Source organism: Phasianus colchicus, chromosome 18 (assembly GCF_987193195.1).
Source record: "Phasianus colchicus chromosome 18, bPhaCol1.hap1.1, whole genome shotgun sequence".
In the NCBI taxonomy this organism is placed as follows: domain Eukaryota; kingdom Metazoa; phylum Chordata; class Aves; order Galliformes; family Phasianidae; genus Phasianus; species Phasianus colchicus.
Window position 1 is genome coordinate 10,782,396 of NC_143453.1, and position 22,763 is coordinate 10,805,158.

A 22,763-nucleotide genomic window follows, 5' to 3' on the forward strand; every position below is an offset into this window, starting at 1 on the left:
AGTGCAGTGACATTCCTTCAGCTCACTGAAGTGAAAGCTTGTTTTTGGAGGCTGCTGGTGGAAGCTGCCTTTCAACTTTGAACAGAGGGATGCTGGTGGTGTGATGGGTAGTGGAAGGGAGAAGGACTGAATGTTCTTGTCTTCTCCCTGTTACTGCTGCTTGTCTGCTTTTTTGCTGAGGTTGCCAAGGCTTCTCAACTCCTGCAGTGAGTGCTGTGACTGAGGCTTCCTTTCTGTGTTTGTGGGAAGTATTTTATCTGCTGTGAGGAGCTGCTGAGGGAAGGGTGTAGGAGCACAGTCTGAAGCTGATTTACATTCTCATGGTGCAGGCTGCATGGAGAGGGAAGGTCTGTTCTCTAAATGTCACACAATTGTGTCCCTGACTGCATTTTTAATCCCCTGCAGCCCCAGACAGAAGGGTTCTTGGCTGGGGTGCTCCTTGGCCAGAAGGCTCCAGGGGTGGGTAGATAGTATCAAACAGATTCTCTTTCCTTAAGCTTTCCTGGTTCATGAGCAGTGCAGACTCACTGCTGTACTGTGGGGTCTCCATGTTAGAAGTGTACTGCACCCATCCCAGTCTGCATTTGGAAGATACGCTGACAGAGCTGTGCTGGCTCAGCATGTGAAAAATGCCCTGTCTGCAGGGCAGGGCTAGCGTGTTGCATGGAAAAGAGCTTTGATAGCTGGGAAATTCCTTCTGCCTGTGCATACTGCATTTGTAGTGAGAGTCAGTCCCTTGTAGGGATGGCAGGAGAGGCTTCATGGCAAACGGGGCCTAAATAGGGCTCAAGAAAAAGCTGTTTCAGATCTTTCTCATGGAAAAAAAAATGCACTAGGATAAAGATTGTGATCTGCACAGCGGGCAGTTCTTAAACCATCCAGCCTCCTCCATCTGTCTGTCAGAGGTGAGGATTATGGGGCTTGCTTTCTTCTGGCTGAAGAAGAAATGGAGCTGTCTAGAGCCTGTCATGCCTCTGAAAGCAGGGTGATGTTCATCTGCCGAATACTTGGCCTCCTTTGGGTCTCTCTAACTCCTCATATTGAAACAGCAAAACAGGGTTGTCCCAAAAGTGCAGACACTGTGTATGTGTTTGTGGGTAGGGATAGAAGCTTTGAAAGCTTTTCTATTTCTCAACCTCACCAGATTGAGTTGGTATCAAATGCACTATTGATCCGGAAAGCCTTAGCTTTCTTATCTGAGGTGCATCAGGCATGCTGGCACTATGTTTTGTATAACAAAAGATGCACGGTTCTGACACTGACATAAAAAGCTGTTCCTTTTCAGTAAACTGAACATCTGCCTCTGGCAAGCTATCAGCTCTGGTTTATGAGAGAAATGCTGTCTGTAGCCTTGTGCAGCTCGATTTAAAGGATCCAGCAGAATGATGAGGTAGCAGTGCTGAAGCCAGTGTTTGTTTTCTCCTTGAATTAGCAGTCTCTTGGAGAGATGCAGCAGCAGCTGCAAGAGAAGGCGTTAGCATCTCCTACCCAGGATTCCCCCGGCTTCCTGCATGGATCGAAGGACTCTGCTGGAAGCAGCAGTAAGAATTCATCCTGTGACACTGATGACTTTGTTATGGTCCCTGCACAGTTCTCAAGTAAGTTGGCTTCTGGAAATTGCAGACATTCTGAGGAAAGGTGGATGTGGGTCCTAAAGGTAGTTAATAGACAGTTGAAACATTGATTAAAGCTGTTTCGACAGAATAGCGGGAATGTTCTTGTTCTTAAGTTGCAAGAGACATCTGGCTGGCTGGTTAATTTCACAGGATACTAGTAATTATCTTCTAAGATAGGATATGAGAGTAAAGGTTATTTGGGGAATGCAGTAAGAGATTGAAACTGGAAATCCATTTGGAAAAAGAGATAAGTAGGCTCACAGAGAAGTGTCTTCCACTCCCAGAAGATATTCCCATATTATCCTATGTTCAGTTTCACTCAGCAGCACAGAGAAAGGCAAGAATTCAGTGACCAAACTGGATTTTATACTTGTAAAATTTAGGAAAAAAAAAAAAAGAGGTGTTGGATTTTTCTTCAAATATCTTGAATTTGTTATTAGTACCTCTGTATGTTTATACTTTGATAGAAATTGCATGAAACATAGACAAGGGTCAGAGCTCCAGTGCAGCTGCAGACCTAAGTATGTTTATGTTTAAGTACTTAACCAGCAGAAGGATGTTGTTCAATCTTGGCCATGTGTATGATAATTTGCTGAGCTGGGACTTGGTGAAAAATGCTGTGATTTCACCCAGGACTTCATGGTCTGAGGATCAGCAGCATCCACAAACTTAAGTTTCAGCCTGCGTGAATTTGGCAAATCTTGTGCAACTTGGCAGATCTTCAAGGAGCAGGAAATTCAGTTGCTCTTTTGAGGATATAATCACTAATGTTTCTTTGCTCTGTTGTTCCTCAGGTGAAATGACTGCAGAGGCTGCAGGAGGGAAGCCAATCCAAGATAGCCTGATGTACAGTGGGTAAGAGCACCAAGGCAACTGAAATTGTTGAACGTGTGTATGCTAGTGTGTACACAGCTTCTGAAGTTGATACTCATTTATGCTCAGCTTCCTCATCCATTAGGACTAAACTGCAGTTCATTTGCTGTAAGGCTCTTTATCCTGGTTAAAGTGGCATAAGAGAAATGCAATCTAAAGGGCCTTTCAGTCCTATGCCACTACCAGGTGATCAGTGTGTGGCACCTGAATACTGGAGTGTATGTGGGGCAGCATGACAGATCCAGGGCTCCTATTATTAGACTCGGGAGGGTGCTGGGCAGACACAGCTCTGTTCTGTGTTCTGCAGGGGAAAGCAGGGTTGTTTCACAGATTTCTAACAGCTTGGTTCTGTCATTTTTTCAGGAGTTCTCTGGTGACTTCAGCTGGCTTGGAAAGCCAGGGAAGAACACCATCTCCTTCTCCCCCTTACAGCAGTTCTCCTAGCCCCTCCAGGTAAGAAGGACTGTTCTGTGGTAACTATTAAACTTTTATTATTTAAACTGCCATTGACTTCCAGGATAGGAAGAGAAGTTGGTGTGCTGAGCAAGTTCCACATCTGTCCTTTAATTAAAGGATAACAAGAACAACTTAGGAGAAACTTCCCTTGTCTGTGGAACGTGATCGCATAAACTCTAGAGCTTGAAACTTTAGGGTATGTACTTGGTTTACAGGGAGCTGGCAGGCTTGCTTCCTACTTCATTCTTGTCTGCTGAGGAAGCAGGACATCTTTCTTCTTCTATTCTGTCTATATGGTGGCTTTTGAAGGAGGAGAGTTGGAAGGGAATTCACACTTAGGGAAGAGGAAGCCCCTAAAATCTTACTTCAAAAGAAAATGTTGTGCCAGTCTGTGTTGAACATGTTTGTCACATAAACAGAGCCCAGAAAATGACAAAACATAGCCTGAAAGTATATAAAGGAGACAAAACATAGCCTGAAAAATATAAAGAGGAATATAGCTCAAAGCCTTGCTGACGTGATCAGATTAATTGGCAGACATATACCACAGTGTGGAGTATAATTGCATGAGACTTCTTATGCCATTACCTGCTAAGCTTTTTAACAGCTTATTCTGAATAAACTGATTCCTTTGCATTCTGGGGATCAGTCCTTATTAAAGGATTTGGCCTTGTTTCTGGAAGGCAGTGAGTAGAAATTCATGGATGTTCACTTCAGTTGCTGCCTTCCCTTCACCAAACTGGCTTTGTGTTCTGGGGGATCACAAGGTAGAAAGTCACTGCCAATGGCTGTATTTCTGCTCTTGCTGTCTTTTTTTGCTCTAAAGCTTCTTCCCACCTTTTTTTGTCTGCTTTAAAGAAAGACTGAGGCACTGCTTCCTAACATGCCCAGGATGGGAAATAAAACTTAATTAATTTCTGCAGCAGCCGCCCTGAATCTGCAGTGCAAAGTATGATCTTAGAACTGCTGCCGATCAGCTGTGTCCATGTTATTAGCATGATTTTCAGTCCTCTTCACCATAAATTTCATGTGGCCCACTGGTTCAGCACTTGGCTTCACTGGTGCAGAAAAGTCCTGGTTTTCTCTCCCTCTGCCTTTCCTGCAGGCAGCAGTTCTCCCTTTTCATGTGTGGCTTTAGGCTAGCAAGCTGTGCTTGGATGTAGTCCAAGTAGGACAGAAAGCAGAGTCTGTGGCAGGCAATGGGTTTTCCTCAGGATATCACGATATACTGTAGAGCAGCTCTCCTTATTAGGATTAGGTATAATTAAAATATGCTGACAGTTTGAGCTTTTTCTTTTTTAAAAACACTTCCATGTTGATGATCTTTAATAAGTCTAACTGAAGGTACTTCCTTTATGTATTCCACACCAATGGATTAATGCCATTTCAAAGAGCTTTTAATTGCTGCCAAGTAATTAAACTCCCTGTTTCAGGTTTATCTCTTTGTCTTTGCAAATTTATGGTCAATTGCAGTCTTTAAGGCTTGAGGCCAATTAGCAGATTTAGTCTGTCAGCTAATTTGGGTGCTTTCTTTTGCAGCTTGCACCTTGTGTAGGACATCTGGCTCCTATAGGAACTTGTATGACCTTTGGGTATAGGGAGAATCCTTTCACCCCAAATCTTCTTTTCCCTTAAAGGATTTTGGCCAGATTGAAGAGACAGTGTTTGAAATTTGTGTCAAAAGTCAGGATGTATACAAAGTCTGACATCAGCCCTCAGATCTGTTGGTTAAAGCTGTTTACTGTGTCTGTCTGACTCCATGTCTTATGCTGATGGAAAGCAGTGACAACAAAAGCTCACATTGCCACTAGGAATTGGAAACCTTTAATGCCTTTATTTTACTATATCCACCAAGAAGAAGCAAGGCTTCCGTGTCCTCTTTTAGAGGCAGATAGCAGGCAGTAAGTCTGTTCTCTGATGAGAGAAGTAAGAACAAACAAGGAAGAATGTGTATGACTTAAAAAAATAAAAATAAAAGACCTGTTGAGAAAAGGAGAGAAATCAGAATCACTTGTTTCAGTTAACTGGTGAGTTTGTGATTGACGAGTATTGTCCTGGGCATGGTGCATGGTGCACAGGATGGCAGTCACAAGCCAGCAGATCAGCTTTGTTGAACACTATCTCCATAAGCCACAGAGTACTGCTGACATTCTCCAAAAAAGAAATTCTGTTGTTTGGCAGTTCAAAACATTCTATCAAGACAGAAATTCTTCTCTCTTCCCAAATGCACATATGTATGTTCTTGCTGGGTTACATGTCTGTTTTCATCTTCATCTCATGTAAAACACCTCCTTTCTGAGAGATAGACCTGAAGTGATGCCTCCTACTTTTAAGGGGCACACACAGGTGTGTTGTACATTGACAACATGTAGAAGCCTTCATTACCAATAAGATCTTTCTGTAATTGTGCAGCCACCCTGCAATTGATGTTGGCAGTTGTAAATAACATTGCCATGGCAATTAATCCTAGGATACTGGAGCCTTTGGGAAAAGCCTTTAGGCAGCTACTTAGTTAACTGTGATGTTTGCATGGGTTTTGTGTGGTGTGTTTTTTGTGGAGTTGTATACAGGTTAAGAATAACAGAAAAACTGTCACCTGGGGAAGCAGATACCAGACATGAGCTTGTTAACCTGCTTGGATGGAAATGGAAGGAAGCCTGAAGTTTGCAGAATGGGCCTATCCCTTTTTGTGTATGTAATGTTCTTGCTGACCTTGATGGGCATAGAGATACTGGTTCCTGTCCCCTGGATTTATTCTGAGCTGATTTCTTCGCCCTGCAGTTAACTTGCAAATACACTGATACACTCCAGAAGTGTGTTTTCTTCATGATACGTCAAGACTTTCATAGAAATACCACCACTGCAGCAGTGCCTCTTGGCACCAAAGTCTTTGGTGGTGTCCTGTGTGAGCCACAAGCATTCGGCCTTTGTTCAATTATGTGCTCTTTGGCTGTGGATCTGAGGCTGTAGGAAACTGGGCCAATTGTGGCCTGAAATAACAGGGCTCCCATTTTCCTGAAGGGAGCGGTTTGCTTGGGTGTATGTTTTAACTGTGGGTGGGAATCATGTTGGAAGAAAGGTGCCTGCTTCCAGGAGGTGTGTGGTGCCACTTCCCATTCATACGGCTTTGAACTGCCTCCCAGGATAAACCCACAACCTGAGAGGAGCAAAATGGACACTCCCTGCGTGTGGTTGCCTTATAAAGATAATACCTCCAATTACCTGCCTGAAGGTCCACCCCTTACAAGAGACTTTTTCTCCTTTCAACAGCCGGCCAGGTCAGTTTTCCAGCAGCAAATACGGACACTCTGTGCCCATCCCGGTTCCAACCCAAATCCATAACTACCGTCGGATAGAGCAGAACCTGCAGTCTCCCCACCAGTACGCCTCTCCTCGGTAAGTGCTGGGGCTGGGGGTGAGGGCTGACATCAGTGTATTACACTCTGTTACATCTTGGGAGGTTCTTTTATGGTTTGTTCTCTGTATCTCTGGAAGTTTTCAACATCTGTCCCAGTGTTGAAATGTATTTGTTGCCAAGTACTGTAAATTTTGACTATATATGTATATACAAGACAGCTCCCTTAAGTTCTCTGTGCAGATTGAAAGCCCTTTGGGGTCTGACTGCTTTTCCTACAGTTTTGGTGTCCAAACAGGGACAATCATTCGTGTGGCACATTTCTCTATAAAAGGAAAAAGCTGAGGTAAACAACTAAAATGGGTAGGGATGCAGAACTTACCTGACTTGAGCTTAATTGGTTCCTGTAGCTAATCACACCATCGATGACGCCTCTTACACGAGTTGCATGGTAATGTGGTTATGCAGTCTGATTAAGTCGTGAGCAATCTCTGCCTGTGAGGCAGAGCATGCTTTATGAGGGCCCTCAGGAAGAGCTGGATGTCAGCCTTCAGCTGAGCTCAGGAGTAATGTCTTGTACCTTCAAGAAATGCCAGGCTTCTGCCTCTTGGTATGTGTGATTGATGGTTCCTATGGTTTTGAGATCTGGCTTAACAGTGGCAGCCCAGACCATGGACTGGTTGGAAGGAGAATTGCACAGGATCTTGAAGAGTTTGTACAATGAGGGCAGAGAATATTCACAGTATCTGAATTAGTTCAAGTTTAGCTGTCAGAAGTAGGGTAATGCCTATGTCAGCCTGAATTTGGGCTTCTACCAGCTTAATTAAGGGTAAGGCTTACTTGAAGTCCGCCAGAAATGAAGACACAGTGTTGATCTGAAGTGTGGATTGACAAAGATGTTTGTTTTCTGCCAGTGTTACTTTAATACTGTTCTACACTCAGTTATTTGAATGTGTGATGGTTTGGTGTAAACTCCTTCCAGTTCCCTACATGCCCTGTATTTCATATTGCGAAGCTTATGACAGGCTGCTGAGTTGAGGCTCACAGCCTGCAACTACCTGTCTGGGTTCAAACTCCTGTTTTGCTCCTTTTAGTCAGCACTGTGTAATGGTGTGATTAGCATCGTCCCTGCAGAGGAACTCGAGGAATGGAACCAATCAGATGATTCATGCTCTGCTTTTAGCATCACCTCAGAATCTCTGGCGTCATGTTTTTCTTCTGCCCCAGGAAGCCATATTTATCTCTCATCATCACTTCCTCTAATCAGCAAATTCATTAGACATACTTCAAGAATGGAAGAAGAAAATTTCATCAAGCATTTTGTATGTCATTCCACTTTTCCATCAGCTGTATCAAACAGGTTATTCCAGCCAAATGACTTGTCATGTTTGGAAGTCATTTGACTAAAAACATTGGCATACACTCAGATTCTGAAATATCGACCACTGTCATCTGACTGGCTGGTGATGCCTGTGTGGCATAGCTTGTTTGTGGTCAGGTATCTTGCGTGTTGAGGTGATAATTATGTGTGCTTACTTCTGACCACATCACCTGTCCCATTCATCTACTTACAGGGCAGTATTAACATTCCACATCTTTCAGCAGCTTCAATCAGCTCCTGTTTTTTTTCCTTCACATTCACAACAGATAATATTTAGCCCCCTGGATGGTTGATGTTTTGAAGAGTTGAAAACTTGGCAGAGCAATCAATACCTTATTTCTGCCACTGAGTGTCCAGGTGTCTGCTTCCTTTTTGTGCATTCAATTTTGCTTCAGGACAGGGTGCTCGATGAGTGTTACGCCTCTAAATCTGGAGCAACCTGAGCAGAAGTGATTTTTACGTTAAAATTTTAAAGGATTTCCTTTTTCCTTCTTCTTCATTTTCTTTTTTTCCTAGTATGTGCATATAGTGTGGATGTGTTTGACTGAAAAACAGTAACAGATTGGATTGAAGCTAGGGAGGAAGAAGGGAAAAGAAATCACTCTTATCTCTATTACTGTTGATGTCACGTTTCAGGGAAAAAAAACAAGAAGTAACACGTATACCTAGTAGTGTTGTTGAATAGATTTATTGACAGTTCATCAGAGCAACTTTGCCTCTACTGCAGTTAGCCCTGCTTGTACTGCTGAAACCCGTATGGCTTCATTCCTTCTGTTCAAATGCACATGGACAGCTTAATACTGCTTTGCTGGGATGGGCGACGGGGTACCTTGGTGATAGCATCCTTCAGTGGCTTGAGCAGAGGTTTTTTATTCAGCATATTCATTGATTTCTCTCCAGCACACCACCTACTGGCTGTGATTGAGGTCCTTTCAGCAACGGAAAAGCTGTTTTTAAATCAAGTAGAATGAAGTAGTTGGTGAAAAACTGTTTTCTCATATAGAGGTGTGTAATGGGAATCTTAGTGAAAGGAGCATGCAGAGATAGATTAGCATTTCAGTAGATAGGATTTAGGCTGTGCTCTTGAGGTGTGATGACACCGTTCAAAAATTGAGGAATAGTATACTCAAATCCTATTTTTCTCCAGAGGGATGGTGTGGCTCTATTCATGTTCTCCCTATCCTAGTTTCCTCTTTGTTTCTTTTTAGGCTGGGTATACTTGAGGTTCCTGCATGTGTGGCACAAACACTTTGATTTGAATTCTCCAAGGAGAGGTTTCATAAGGTGTTACAGGAGTTTGGCACCCAGGCAGTACTGACCATTCCAGCCCAAAGAGAAACTCCTCTGGGTGTGATCTGTATTTGTGCAGTCCTGGCATAATGCGATTTTGATCCAGAATAAGCAACCATGAAACTCCACATCTATGGAAATAGCACTGTGTGTTTGTGTGGTTATGGTGTTTTCCTTACTCCTCTTTGTTAGCAACTGGAGTAATGTGTATTTTGTTTCCTGCAAGGTCTGGTACTGTCCGGAGATCTAGCAGTACAAGCCCTCTTGGTTTTCCTAAAACTGGTGCTTCCCCTCCTTATCCTGGAGAGCATGGATCTGTGCCTAGCTCTAGAAAGCTTTCCTTTGGCGGTGCCAAGCCATTTATGCCATCACCACAAGGTAAGATGTCAACTGGCATGTTCCTGCTCTAATCATGTCTCTTTCCTGTAAAGAGGAGGTTTTGACCAGGTATAGCTGTCTGGTAATAGGGAGTTCAGATGGTTGTGTTCTCCCTTGACTCTTCTCAGTAGAGTATCAAGTGTTTTGGCCTTGGTCAAATGGAGCAGAAAACACCTATTAGCCTCAGGAGAGGTAAGCAGTGTTCTAGTGTCTCTGTGAAAAATGTTGCTGTCCTCTACACAGGGCTTATCTATGGACAAAGTATCTTTTTATCAGTTTGGGATGGAATGAGAAAAGCATGACCCAACTGCTGTCAGAGCAGAATTCCAAATGGCTCTAGAAGGGCTTGAAACTTCAGTGCTCCTAATGAAAATTCGTACTCTAGGCCTCTGAGTTAATGTCTCTGGAAAGTCAGACTAAACTTGGCTAAGCGAGTACCAACTAGAACTTTTCTTCTTATTTTACTATACAACCATGGCTGAGATTATGGGAGAGATAAGCACCACCCTTTTTAAAATAGGTGGTGAGTAGTGTTGTTTACTGTGGAAACTTGATGCCAAATAAACTTTTTGATTGTGTTAACTTGAAGTTGGAACAATCCCGGAGCAGCCCAGCCAGACTGTTATCCCCTCTTCTCTTGGAGCAGAAGTGAGAAGTCGGATTCCTGCAGCTGGTATGTTGGTCCTTGCTTTCCTTCATTACTCCTGTGGATAAGGCCAGAGCCATAATCTGAGAGCTTTTCAGGGTGGGGTATGTTCCTTCAGCATCTTCTCCTGATGCTTGGCCACCAGGATTTGTGTGCACTGATAGGAGTCAGAATTGATCCATTCACATTCTGACATCCATCTTCTAGTGCTGACGGATCTTTTGACAGACAAACTCTAATTTGGGACATGGCAGTTAATTGATGTGAGTGGAGGAAAACCATCTCAAACCCCTCAAACTCTTCTTCTGCCTTGTTGCCTGTTAGATGTCTAATTTCCTCTGTAAGGGCTGCTGTAAAGGGAAGAAACTACATTTTTATGTCCCTGTTGTTCCTTCTGTTCTTCCTGTGGAGTCAGAACCCAGTCAGGCACAGAAGTTTTATGGCACTGATCAGAGTGCCATCTTTATCCGTTAATTGAAGGGTTTGATCTGTAGAGGCCTGATACAAGCTTACCTTCTTGGGTGTCTTATCAGTGAATCTTGTGATCAGTCTGACATTTTCTTTTAGAACCAGAAAATGATGTGGTTTGTCACTGTGTTTGGACCTCCAGGTGCCTCAGCACCCGAACACTCTCCTCGAGGGATGGGTTCCCGGCTCCACAGTGCTCCCAACTTGTCAGATTTGCATTCCTGCAGGCAGAAGATAACCAAGCAGCACTCTGATCCTCTAGTTGCTCATTTTGGCCATACCCCAGTCAGCCAACCTCTGCAGATTCATGGCCTGCAGCACTGCCGGCAGCTCAGATCCTCACCAAAGCTGTCTGAGTTCATGCAGAGAAGCCCATTGCCAACTATCATGGGCTCCCCTACAAAGGTAAATCAAGGAGTCTGCTTTTGGGTTTTTCACAGCTTGAGCTGTTGTGTTTTTTCGGGGTGAACCACTGTATGATCTCTGACCTGGATTTATCACCACTCATTCACTGTTCTTCAAGGGCTGCTTAATAATTTGTGTGAGATGTGATGGTGTCCTAGTTCTTCTCAAATTCACTTCGCAGCATATTTGCAGTCTGAGTAGAGTCCAGGATTCTAAACAGGCAATGAAAAGGAGCTGACCAGATTAGGACAGAAGCGCATTAGTGGGCTGCAGTGTCGGGGTTGATTTGCATGTCAAGGCTTTTGACACAAATGTGCATGCAGTAGAAATCCCAGCAGAGACAGCAGGCTGTTGGGTGGGTGGCAGCCCTAGCATCTGGAGCTGGGACAGCATTTTCTCTGTGCTTTTATTGAGCTGCAGTGAATTTTCAGCAGTTTGTTGTCCTTTCATTTTAGCATTTCTGAGACAGGGAACGAGTAACTATGTGGGCTGGGATTTCTACCTCTTCATTTCAGACATGCTTTTATGTGTATAATTTAATTTTGATAAATAAATGATGTTTTTAAAACAGTTCTCTTTGTGCTCTCTTTCTCCTAGGCTGTGTCCCCTTTTGAGTTTCCCAAAACCCCAAGTTCCCAGAACCTTCTCACTCTCTTGGCCCATCAGGGGGTCATGATGACTCCAACACGGAACAAGACCCTGCCAGATCTGAAGGAGATGGGTCACTTCCACTGCCAGCAGACTGGCTTGGGGTTGAGGCCTGTAGAGGAGATCAAGGGCAGGTGAGCTGTAGTCTGCTTTGTACACAGTGTTTTTTCCTTCCCTAACATGGGATGGATAGGGCAAATCTCAAATGTCAGCTATTTCAATCATCATGTATCTGCAAGCATTCTGCAGTCATCTCCTAGCACCACTGGGTTGCAAGCAGATGTTACGCAGATTTTTTTAAAGACTTTTCTCTACAGGGGCAGGCCATGGCCTAGATTTTGACATGAAAGATTGCTTGCAGCTTTACACTGTTACTGCCCAAGGTTCTGTCAAGTGGGGATCAAGGATCTGGTTATTAGAGCAGACTCCCTGCAATTATGCAAATGTATGCTTTATTCTTTTTGAAGCGTGCGCCTGTCATAAGTGAGAGGTGTGTGTTCCTTGTCTATCAAACAGTGGGCACAGGTCTTCAAAGATCTGTTTGAAAGCCAGGTACTGACTGTTGTGGATGTTGCAGGATACAGGGTTGCTCAGGTGGTAGCATTAAGTTTTTCTTACCTGCCTTTTTGCATATTTCTTGTATTAATTTCCGTATCTTCCATCAAAGAAAAACTGTACTACAGTAATGCTGTACTCTGTACTTGCATACTGCAAGTCGTAGTAATCATAAGGTTTCTGCAGGTAACAGGAGGTGCTTCAGATACTCTGTTGAAAGAGGAATGGGGCTAGTGGTTATTTCAGTTCTGGACTATTTGCTGTGTAGTGTTTGTGAACCAGCAATGGCACAAACTAACTGAAACCCATGAACTGATGGGTCATCTTGTATGTTCTCCTTTTAGATCTCTAAGCACAGGCAGGCTTACTGACCTACTTCTCAAGGCAGCCTTTGGGGCACAGATCTCAGAAGCTGGAAGCAATGACAGCCTGAACAGTGAGAAGCCAATGGAAGTTGCAGGTAAGTGGGGAGAATGGGCAGATTTGACAGGATGGGCTTGTGTTGGGGGAAAGTGTTTGCCTGCATGCTTCCTATGAAAAGGAGGCTTCTTTTCTGATGACTTTTGCTGTAGGAAATGACTGCTGTGTGTGAGGAGTGTTGTGATGCTTTCTTTCTTTTGTGAGCGCTCGAAGGCTTGTGGCTTTATGCGTGCTGTGTAATTGCTGGCTAGCAGTGTGATTTCATAGGCAGGGCTTCCTCTCTTGGCCCCTTCTGAATGAGATATCGTGTGGAAGTGGGGACTTTCTGCCAGGCAGTTTGACTATGAATGACTCTGCAAGGGTGGGTCTTCCTGCGCGTGCAGGTTGGGAAGTGAGGAGGGAAGAACAGCTGCAGCACCGTGTAACGCTGCCCAGGCTCACGTCCTGCTGTCCGTGCCAGCCTGCCTGGCTGTGGGATGCTTCCAAAGGGAGCGCTGGTCTGTGCTGGTAGCCACCATCTCCTGAGAGAGTCTGCAGGGACATAACACCGCTGGGTGAGGCACACCGTGCTCGGAGTAACTTTCCTGTTATGTCAGTCTGCACCTTTCAACTGTCTCCCCAGCTCCCTCAGGTGCTTACGGAGGGACACTGCACTCTGGTGCCCGGGCGGGGGGCTCTGCCAGCCCATCCCCAGTGATTTTTACTGTTGGATCCCCTCCCAGTGGAACAACTCCCCCACAGACCACGAGGACCAGGATGTTTTCAGGTAAAGGGCTGATATCTGCCTGTTCCAATATCTGGAGACAGAGCGACGTGCTGTATTCCTCACTGCTGCATACTGGTGGTGGAAGCAGGCTGTTCAGAGAGAGCTCTGTGGTTTAAATGCCTTTAAGGTTCTCATACTGGCCCTTGCCAACCCCAGTTACTGCTCATAACTCTTCATGCTGGCACAAGGACTAATGTCTTATAAGAGTTTCCAAGACTGGAAGAGGGAAGCAAACTGTCCTTTTGCTTCATTTCTATTTGCTTCAGGAATAATGCTGCAGCTGTTCATAGATCCATTGCTGTTGATAGGTCAACAGAGATAAAGATTGCTCTGTATTCAGATGGTTTTCCTCATAGGTTTCAGATAAGTTATAAAAGGCAAGTGTGACCATTCATGCAAAGCAGTTTCAGTGCACAAGTACCATCATGAAAGGGCTCTGTATGCAAAAGTACAAGTGGTGTTACTTATGCTGTGAATTACTTAAGTAGGAAATGGGGAAGTGCAGTCCTGATTGACAGATCCTTTAAGGTGCCAGCACTCTGGCATCATCAGTCAACAGCTGAGGCTGCAGTGATTGTCCATTTTGGGGCCATGTGTCTGGGAGCTGGAATCTGTAATCAAGAAAATATTTGGATACTTCTATCTGCATTTTTGGCTGGTTTGAGTTCTTGTCCTGGCCATTCCTCATCTGAATGTAGTCGAAGCTGTTGTTCTTAATTACTGCAGGGAAGGTTTGGATGCAACTATGAATAAGCTGCTTGACTCAGACTAGGGAGACGTATGGGCTCAGTTTCTGGATATGGCTTGGATTTCCATCATAACTAAAACCACTCAGATCCTTGTCTGGAAGTTGGTTCTATAATCCTTCCTTTGTCTCATTTATTTAGAGTGTAAGCTCTGTAGGGCAGGGACTCTCATACAAAGTGACTGACTGTCCTGTAGCACAATGGGGCTACTATCCTGGCTAGCGCCTCTAGCTGCCACTGAAATGCTGTGAATAGAGAATTCAGTCTTCTTGCATTGCTTTTGAAGGAATAATAGCAATTTGGAAATAGATCCAAGTGCTGCTTTGGTGGAGTGATAGTTGGATGTGTAAGGATCTGCTGAGCAGTTAAAATTTCAGCTGGAATTCCTAGTAGAGAAGACTATTGAATAGCGAGCCTACAGCACATCCACAGCTTTGGATAAAGGCAGTCAAAGCAATGCTGCCTTGACAAGCTTTGTTTATTAGATCTTTGCAATAGCTCCTTGTGTTATAGCTGATGCATAAAAATAGATGGTGAAAAAGGGAGCTTTGCAAGCTAGAAGTCCACACCCCAAGTGTGTTGACAATCCATGAGTCAGATCACTTGACAGATACAAAGACAGAGCCGTTTCATGTGTCATCACAACAGCTTCTGTGAACAGTACCACAGAATTACAGGCTATCCAGAATGTGGTGTTGTTGGTCTTTTCCTTTCTCTGAAAGATCTGGAAATACTTTACCAGTCTTTGATGATCCCCACTTAGCTTTGAAGTCTGCCAAGTGGAAGAAATCTCTGGGAGGAGAGGAGGCAGCACATCACTGCAGATCAGTGTGTTGAGATGTGTGTTGTGTTGTTCAGCCTTTCAAAATCAGGGTAGGGCAGCAGGTGAAGTTTGTGGATAGAAGAGAAAAATATTCCTCTGGAGGGTCAGAGGAGAATTAGTAAAGTGTTACAGCTGGTATTGGCATCCCCCTGAGGGACAGAATATATCCCTCTGCAGCAATGTGTTGGGGATATGAAGCCCTTTGGAATTGATGAATGTGTTATCAGTACCCTGAGACAGAAGCTTCTTTCTGGAGTGTGCATCTTTTATGAACAGTATACTCTCAGGGTGGATTCAACTGCTAAGAAAGGAAAAAGACAATGTGGTGGAATTGATTGATGAACACGGTACTTAAAGACTCCTGAATCCTGAGGTTAGGGTCATGGTTCAGCTGAAATCACCTGCTTTGTCCAACCTCCTACTTGTAAAGAGAGGAAAACAGGGCATGTAACTACTGGTTGGCATGCAAGAGGCCAAACTGTGTTTAAAACCTCACTTATCAGAGGTACTCATTCATTGACAGAATTAAAGCTTTGGGACCAGCATTTGAATTGTGCTGATCCATGATAAGTCTGAAGCTGATTATGGTGCTGTATGATAAATTCAGCCCAAGATATTGTGGCAGGATTCAGAAGGGATTTGAGGGAGAAAAAAAGGTGCTTCTGGGATTGTCACCATAAATCACTGGCAGTCAGGAAGGTGCATTACATTTGCTTGAGCTTGTAAACTGATCTTCTTGAGTCACTGAGGATCTTGCATGTGGTGTGGTTATTTTGCATCACAAGTCTTTATATCTTCCTCTAGAGTACCTGTTGCTGGCTCCAACCAGAGCCAGGATCCTGGATCCTACAATGACAAGCATCCCCTGTGCTGGGCGAGAAATAGCTCGCCTAATATTAATATCTTAATTAATTTCTTTCTTTTTTTTTTTTTTTCAGTGGGGTCTTCCAGCTCTCTCAGTTCTGGAGGCTCATTCACTGGCAGGCACTTGGCAGTGGGAACTGGTGGGGATGCTCTGGAGGGCCCTTCGAGTCTCCGGTATGCTTTTGCTGATCCAATCACCGCTAACCTGGAAGGTGCTGTTACATTCGAGGCACCAGAGCTGCCTGAAGAGACACTCATGGAGGTAGGTGTATCCCTATAGGGACTCCAGAGGTTCTCTGGCTCCACGTTTGTAGCCAAGGCAGTCACTTCCGAAGACAGTGTGAATTGGCTTCAGAAGAGCTGGGCTACACAGTGCTGGGGAAATTCAGGACATACTTAGCGCGGTGGTTTTTGAGCCTGCTGTTGAGCTTTTTAGTCCTTGAGACAGCCCATGAACGGAGTTAAATTCATGATTTCAAAAGCTGAAATTGCAGGTTGGAAGTATCAGTTACCTGGTGTGTGCTGCATCATGAGTTTCTGAAGAGAACTTTGGTTCTTTTCCTTTTTAAAAGGCTCAGTGTTGGTAATAGCTGACCTGAGAGAGTGAGTAGCTTGGGTATATCAAATGCCTGCCTGCTGCATGCATTTATGGAGTCAGTCAGTGATACAGCCTCAGCTGAAAGGGTCTGTAAAAAGTAAACGTGACACTTATGTTGCTGATGGGGGGAAGGGGAACGTGACGTGCTTTGCACAAGAACAGCTGAACCAGATTGCTGAGCTGAAAGACTGCCAGACTCCCCTTCTCTGCAGGCTGAAGGCTGGCTGAAGCAGAGCAAATGCTTTTGTAGCTGAGATATAGTTGAAATGTAGGTCAGGGTGCCCATTTGCAGGAGAGGTGGGAGACTGAATCAGTCATGGATTCAGCTCTATTTGTAATGCCTTCTTGGACCGCCTAGGACTGGGAAAGGCTCTTCGCATTGGAATTTTGCTGGTGTTTCAAAAACCACTTGGATACCTGCAGACATCTGCATGCATTGTTTGTAGAGTGTGGGTTTGCTCTTCTGCTTCAGATTTGTAGCTCAAATTTTTTGTCAATTATGCATTGAATTGCATTAATTTGCTCAATTAGCTGCAGAGCTACAAGGCTATAACTTAAACATTGATGCATAACAGCAGTACTGAATTTAACTGAGCATACTGTCTTTGTGAGGTCCAAGAAATATGGGTCCCTGCCAGCTGTCACTGCTCTTCAGGGTTGTAAAGAAGTATCAGCCTGATCTTAATCCCATTCAGTTCAGCTTCTCATGTCTATAATGAGTCAGTTGGGTTTGGTCACAATTTCTGCTGGGCGCAGCAGCCACCATTCACATGCACTTCACAAAACTTTCCCGACACTGAACCTTTTTGGCATTTTTTGGAGACCCCTTTGAGCTCTGTAGAGTCAGCCAGAACCAAAACCTGGCAGATCTGCTTTCTGCTGATGCTTTCATGGCAATGAAGTCTTGCTATTTAAGCCCCTGTTTGTATTGAGAAGAGCTGTTGCATTTAGATAGGTGGTGGTTTCTCTCATTGTTTGAAAATGTTTCCTGAAGTACAAGTAAGGCAAATTGCAGGTTTTTGTTGTTTTGCAGTGCTTTAAAGGTACAACACGGAGATGGCTTTGGAAGGCAAGACTATTATGATGCCTGATGAGGTCAGAAATGCCAGTTTAGTTAATACAAGCTAACTATATAAGCAAAGGGGAAGGACTGTACGTTGGTTAGAGATATGAGGCTGAGGTTTGCAAGATCTTAGGAGATTCCTGCTCTGCCACAAGATTCTTGTATGACTTGGCAGCTACTTAATCTCTGAGTTCCTCCTCTGCTTTTAAAGAAAATAGAGAAAGACAGAGATAACACTTCCTTGCCTTACTGGACTGTCCAGATAGCAAGATAGCAGAGGAGAGATTTGAGTTTCAGATAGCCAAAGCTCCTTCAGCAGCCAAGTGCCTGAGCTGGTGAATGAAAAACATAAAGCATGTTTTTTATGTTTGTGTGTCTGGTTGGCTTCCATTCCCTCGTGGTCACGTTGGAAACAGCCTCACCAAGCCCCTGTAAGAGAACCATTCCTCTAAATATTTGAAGGTCAAGCATGTTAGCTTCTTTACTACACAGAGTACACACAGTGGAGTTGCATCTGATCCAGGCAGCGATTCATTTTGTAGGACACACAGCTGTTCAGTTTTTCCACAAATACTGATTTCCCAAAAATGCTTGCTATGATTTAAGTAATACAGCTTCTGAGAAATGGGATAATACCCTTTGGTCTATAACAGCAGAGGGAAAGCAGCTTTGAAATGGATGTAGTGTTTGATGAGAGTGTGTCTGTCCCCTCATCAGCTGGGAGGAGCTGCAGTTTAAGGCTGTCCTTGTTGTCCCTTCAGAGGACCTCACCCAGGGCTCCCTGTGCTGGGCCAGGAGCAGCTGGAGACACAGCTAAGCAAGGGCTGGGGGTGCGGGATGGACCACACTGTTAGCAGGTTTTTGTGTTGTAAGGGGTGGTCACTCATAAAATGCACACTCGGTTTCAGTTTGTACAGCATGGCTGTGGTGGGGTCTGGATCTGGGCCAGTGGTGCTGTCACCTTTCTGCCTGACTTTCCAGACGGTCCATAATTGCTGTGAACACTCCTTAGGAAGGCAGCATGTCATTTTGAAGAAGTCTCTCCAGCTTCTGCAGGGACTGACCTGGGATCTATGGCTTGGGGCTGTTACTTGCTGCCTTTAATGCAGAGGAGGAACTGGTGCAGTGTGGGCTTGGTGCTGAGTTTGTTTTCCTTGTGCAGAGAAGAAGTGTAGGAAGGTTTCAGGCCCAGATGTTCTTTCTTTCATTTGGGATGAGTCTCTGGCACAGCTCTATGTGAGCAGCCTTCCCCTTGTAACCCCCCCCCTTGGTGTTCCTATCAACAGCAAGAGCACACCGACATCCTGCGCAGCCTCCGCTTCACACTGGCCTTTGTCCACTATGTGATGGAGATTGCTGCCCTGAAAGGCAACTCCAGCGAGATGAGCGGTTCAGTGGCATCCGAATACCAGCTGCAGGAGAGCGTGGTGGCCGACCAGATCAGCCTGCTCAGCCGGGAGTGGAGGTAAGGGCTGGGCAGAGGGCCTGGAGCTCCGTGTGGGCTGCTCCTCCCTGCCACTGCGTGTATCTTTGTGCCTGACATCCTTTGGACACCTACTGCTGCCCTGGTGATTGGTTTGCATTGCAATATGCTTTCTTTGCAGCTATGCAGAGCAGCTCGTGCTGTACCTGAAAGTAGCAGAGCTTCTGTCCTCAGGCCTGCAGACAGCCATAGAGCAGATCAAGGCTGGCAAGCTGTGCCTCTCCTCCACTGTCAAGCAAGGTAAGGGGCTGCTGGGCACACGGTGCAATGAACTTGCCTGGAGTGAAAGTATGAAAAGTGTATCACAAAGGCAGGGAGGAGGTTGAGATGTGAACACCCAGCAGTGTGCACTCAGGCTTATTGCTCATTGTGCGCTCACATAGCCAGGCCTTCCTTTCAGGGTATTTTCTGGGAGGAATCTTACTCTCTCAGCCTTTGCTTCAGGTCTTCAACTCCTGTCATGTCCCCGTGAGAATCTTCAGTCCTAATTAGTGAGAGGGAAATGCATCTTATCTGATTCCTTCTACATCTCTATCTCAGGTGCTTATTTGTACTTGACGTCAGTCCAACTTAATTATATAGTACACATCCCAGTAAGTGCTTACTTGGCGAATTGAGACACGTCTTGGCTATGATGATTTTTCAAATGAAGCAAAAACACAGGAAGCAAATACAGGAGTCACTTATTTGTTAGTTGTACAGCTTTATGTTTGCATCTGGACAGGTTCGGGCTGACATAACACAAATTAATTATTCCCTTTCCAGGGCAAATTGCAACTTGTAGGAACAGTTATGCTATGAATCTAGTGTATGGGAACAGGATAAGGCTGTCTTTTCTTATTTCCCTTCCCACAAAATACTATCCCCTTGAGATTTATAGGGCACTGGGAGGGCAAGAGAGTTCTCAAGGTACTTGACTGCCTTCTTTCACTTATGCATGGAAAAAGCCGAAGTGCAACAAGATATTGTCCTGGAGCATCCTTGGGCAGTGAGTGACAGGCAGAGTCCCTACCCATAGCCATCAGCTTCCTGGTAATTTGTGCGTAGCCCAGAGCTCTGACTGAATTCCACAAATGAGGATGTTGCTTTACTTATTTGTGTTTTCTTGTTGTTGTGGGGAGTGTTCTATTTTTTCATTAAATGTTTTTTTACAAAGTCTTTCTTGGCTGCCCCTCAGCAGGGTGCTGAGGTTCCTTTACCTCCCCCTAGGAGCAAGTTGTGCAGTGTGGAGGTTTCAGATGCGTGTCACAGTTTCTTGCTCATCAGATGGTGGGAGTTTGTAGTTGGTACATTGTGTAGCAGTACAGCTAGCTTCACATGCTGTTTTGGGTTGTTATTCAATCCCTTTAGATTATACTTGACTCTTGGTTATCTGCCACGTAATCTTCCTGTCCTAGCTGTTGTGATGCAGGAAAGGAGGTGACCTTTTGCAGGCATTGGTGTCTTTCCATTCTGGGACAGCATTATCCCAGGAGAGATTCCCTTGCTTAGTGCTGCTGAGCCACACTTAGCTCCAACAGCTAGCACATGTGAGTCACGTACTTCTTCACAGCATGTCATCACCCATCAGGTAACAGAAGCTTTGTGTCTGGCATGTCTGTTGCTTCTGGTGACACGTGGTACATCTTGCACCATGCAAACTGTTCTGTATCTTGTGGCAACTGAAGGAAACAAAAATTGGCCTCGGGTGAGCTAGGCACGTAGGTGTTGCAGTGTGCGGGCTGACAATTGGTCAGGGGGACAAAGGAAAGGAAAAAGACCTCATGGGTGCAGCAGGTACTTTGCTGCCAGTTTTAAGTTTGGGTACAACTTGGTTGCCTAGAAGTTACTTGTTTGGAGTCCTGTGCGTGGAGGTTGGGAGTCACAGGAAGAACTGGAGCTGGTGCCCAATGCTTTTCTGTCTTTTATTCTAGTTGTGAAGAAGCTCAATGAGCTATATAAATCCAGTGTTTCATCCTGCCACTGCCTCAACATGAGACTGCAGAGGTTCTTCCTGGACAAACAGAAACTCATGGATCAGATCAACAGCATCACTGCAGAGAAGCTCATCTTCAGCTATGCTGTGCAAATGGTAATAACTGTAGAGAGCCAGGGAACAGGGCTAGCACAGAACAAGCGCCAAACATTAACAGTTCCCACTTGTGGTGTTAGCAGCTGGTTTTGTTCATGATGCTGAGTGCAGCCTCTGGAGGTTGGGTGAGGGAGGCTAAGGAACCATGCTGGGAAAGCTGGATCTAGTATGGAATTGACCTTTTGCATGGGGGTTTGCCTGCAGGTCCAGTCTGCAGCCCTGGATGAGATGTTCCACCACAGAGAGGACTGCGCACAGAGATACCACAAGGCTCTGCTGCTGATGGAGGGGCTCCTGAACATCATCACTGAACAGGGGGACATAGAAAACATCAATAAATGTGAGTGCTCAGGGACTTTTTTTTCCCACCAGGTCATGTCATGTTGTTCTAGCTGCATGGATCGGAAATTTTAGTACCCAGTATCCCTTTTTTCCTTTGGCTCTGTCCTGATGGTCATAGCACAGATCTCTTGATTTGTTTTAGCTCCTAACGGCCTGGCCTCGTGCAGCTTTAACAGTTGGAAGACTGTTAGAAATGCAAGTCCCTGAGCCCTATTTTGAGATCTGTCCTGCAGAGCAATTGCCAGGGTTTTGTTGGAACTTTTGATATATGAATGAACTTGCTGAAGGAAGTGGTTTGGCAGCAGCAAAGGGCTGGGTTTGGTTTCCATCTGGAACCATCCATCTGATTGCACAGAGCGCTTGGGAACATGAAACTGCAGCACCTGTCAGGCAGACATGGTCAGGCAGCATAGCTAAGGCTCCTTCCAGCACTTCTTATAAATGGAGCTGCTCACCTGTGTTCCCCAGGCCAAGCTAAGAAGACAGCAGACGAGTATTTTTCTTTTCAGCAATTGATTGTGGAAGCTAAGCTTTTACCTGTTTGCAATCACTTGGCTTCCTTTTCCAGAGACAGATGGATCCCTCTGCTGCTCTGTCACCTCTTCTGCACCCTGTCTTTGTTAAGGGGAGGCTCCGCAGCAAATGTGTGCAGAGTGGAAAGGACTGACCTCACTTGCTCAGAGTGAACTTTCCCTGCCCTTCTGGACAGGGCTTAATCATCTTTGTTATCTCTCTCTACGGGAGGAAGGCAGAGGGGTGGGAGACAGCTATTGCTTATTAGAGCAGCTTGACTTGGCCTCAGCTCTGCTCTGTCACAGCTAAACCAGTTCACTGTGGCACTGCAGTGTTGGAACAGCTGAAGGGAAAGGACACAGCTGGCAAGCCATGCCTCTCTCCCTCTGCTGGCTAGTGAATGCATTTCTTGGGCCAGCATCCAAAGTGCTGCCAGACTGCTCCAGTCGTCCTTGTGGACAGAGCTCTTGGGTAGGTAATGAGAGGAGAGATTTCTCGCTCACAGGCAATCAGTCAGTTAATTATCACCAACTTTAACAGTCCACATGAGGCTCACTGAAGGAGAGCAAAAGGAGATTGGCAGGTGGTATATGATACTGGAGGGCTGAGTGAATAGGGAATACTAAGTAGTTTCTATTGTACCATTTCTTAGCAAACCTAAATCACATCTTTTGTCCAGAGATGCAGTTAATGCATCTAATGAATTTCTTCTCCCAGTTGATATCTTGGTATTCCCTGTTTTACCCAATGTTCCAGATTCCTGATTGAGTTGTTCTCTGGTAGGCTGTAATGTGTATGCATTTAATTTTAGATCTCAGGTACTTGATGATATTTTTCTGAAAAGGAAAGTGATATGAACACAGAAATAAAGCAAGTCCTCCTATTAGAGGTATGAATTCCACCAAACATGTAGCTTTTGGTAGAGTGTCAGGTGCAGATGATGAGAATCTGCAGTGACTGCTAGGCTGTACCATGCCTTGTATGAATTGTTGGCGGTGGATGA

General features: G+C 44.9%; 1 protein-coding gene across 6 annotated transcripts in view; it reads left to right on the top strand.

Moving 5' to 3' along the window:
• Positions 1-22,763, top strand: part of ULK1 (unc-51 like autophagy activating kinase 1) — an 88,365-nt gene that overhangs the window by 62,198 nt on the left and 3,404 nt on the right. For 4 of the 6 annotated variants that reach the window (XM_090120743.1, XM_090120739.1, XM_090120741.1 and 1 more), the window contains 15 exons: positions 1,433-1,598; positions 2,411-2,471; positions 2,853-2,942; positions 6,216-6,341; positions 9,198-9,349; positions 9,939-10,022; positions 10,606-10,868; positions 11,466-11,650; positions 12,416-12,531; positions 13,114-13,257; positions 15,765-15,952; positions 18,638-18,816; positions 18,956-19,074; positions 20,748-20,905; positions 21,110-21,245. In XM_090120743.1, the coding sequence (XP_089976869.1) occupies positions 1,433-1,598; positions 2,411-2,471; positions 2,853-2,942; positions 6,216-6,341; positions 9,198-9,349; positions 9,939-10,022; positions 10,606-10,868; positions 11,466-11,650; positions 12,416-12,531; positions 13,114-13,257; positions 15,765-15,952; positions 18,638-18,816; positions 18,956-19,074; positions 20,748-20,905; positions 21,110-21,245 (2,167 nt within the window). The remainder of the gene's footprint in view (positions 1-1,432; positions 1,599-2,410; positions 2,472-2,852; positions 2,943-6,215; positions 6,342-9,197; positions 9,350-9,938; positions 10,023-10,605; positions 10,869-11,465; positions 11,651-12,415; positions 12,532-13,113; positions 13,258-15,764; positions 15,953-18,637; positions 18,817-18,955; positions 19,075-20,747; positions 20,906-21,109; positions 21,246-22,763) is intronic. The other 2 variants (XM_031592748.2, XM_090120740.1) reach the window with 2 other exon arrangements.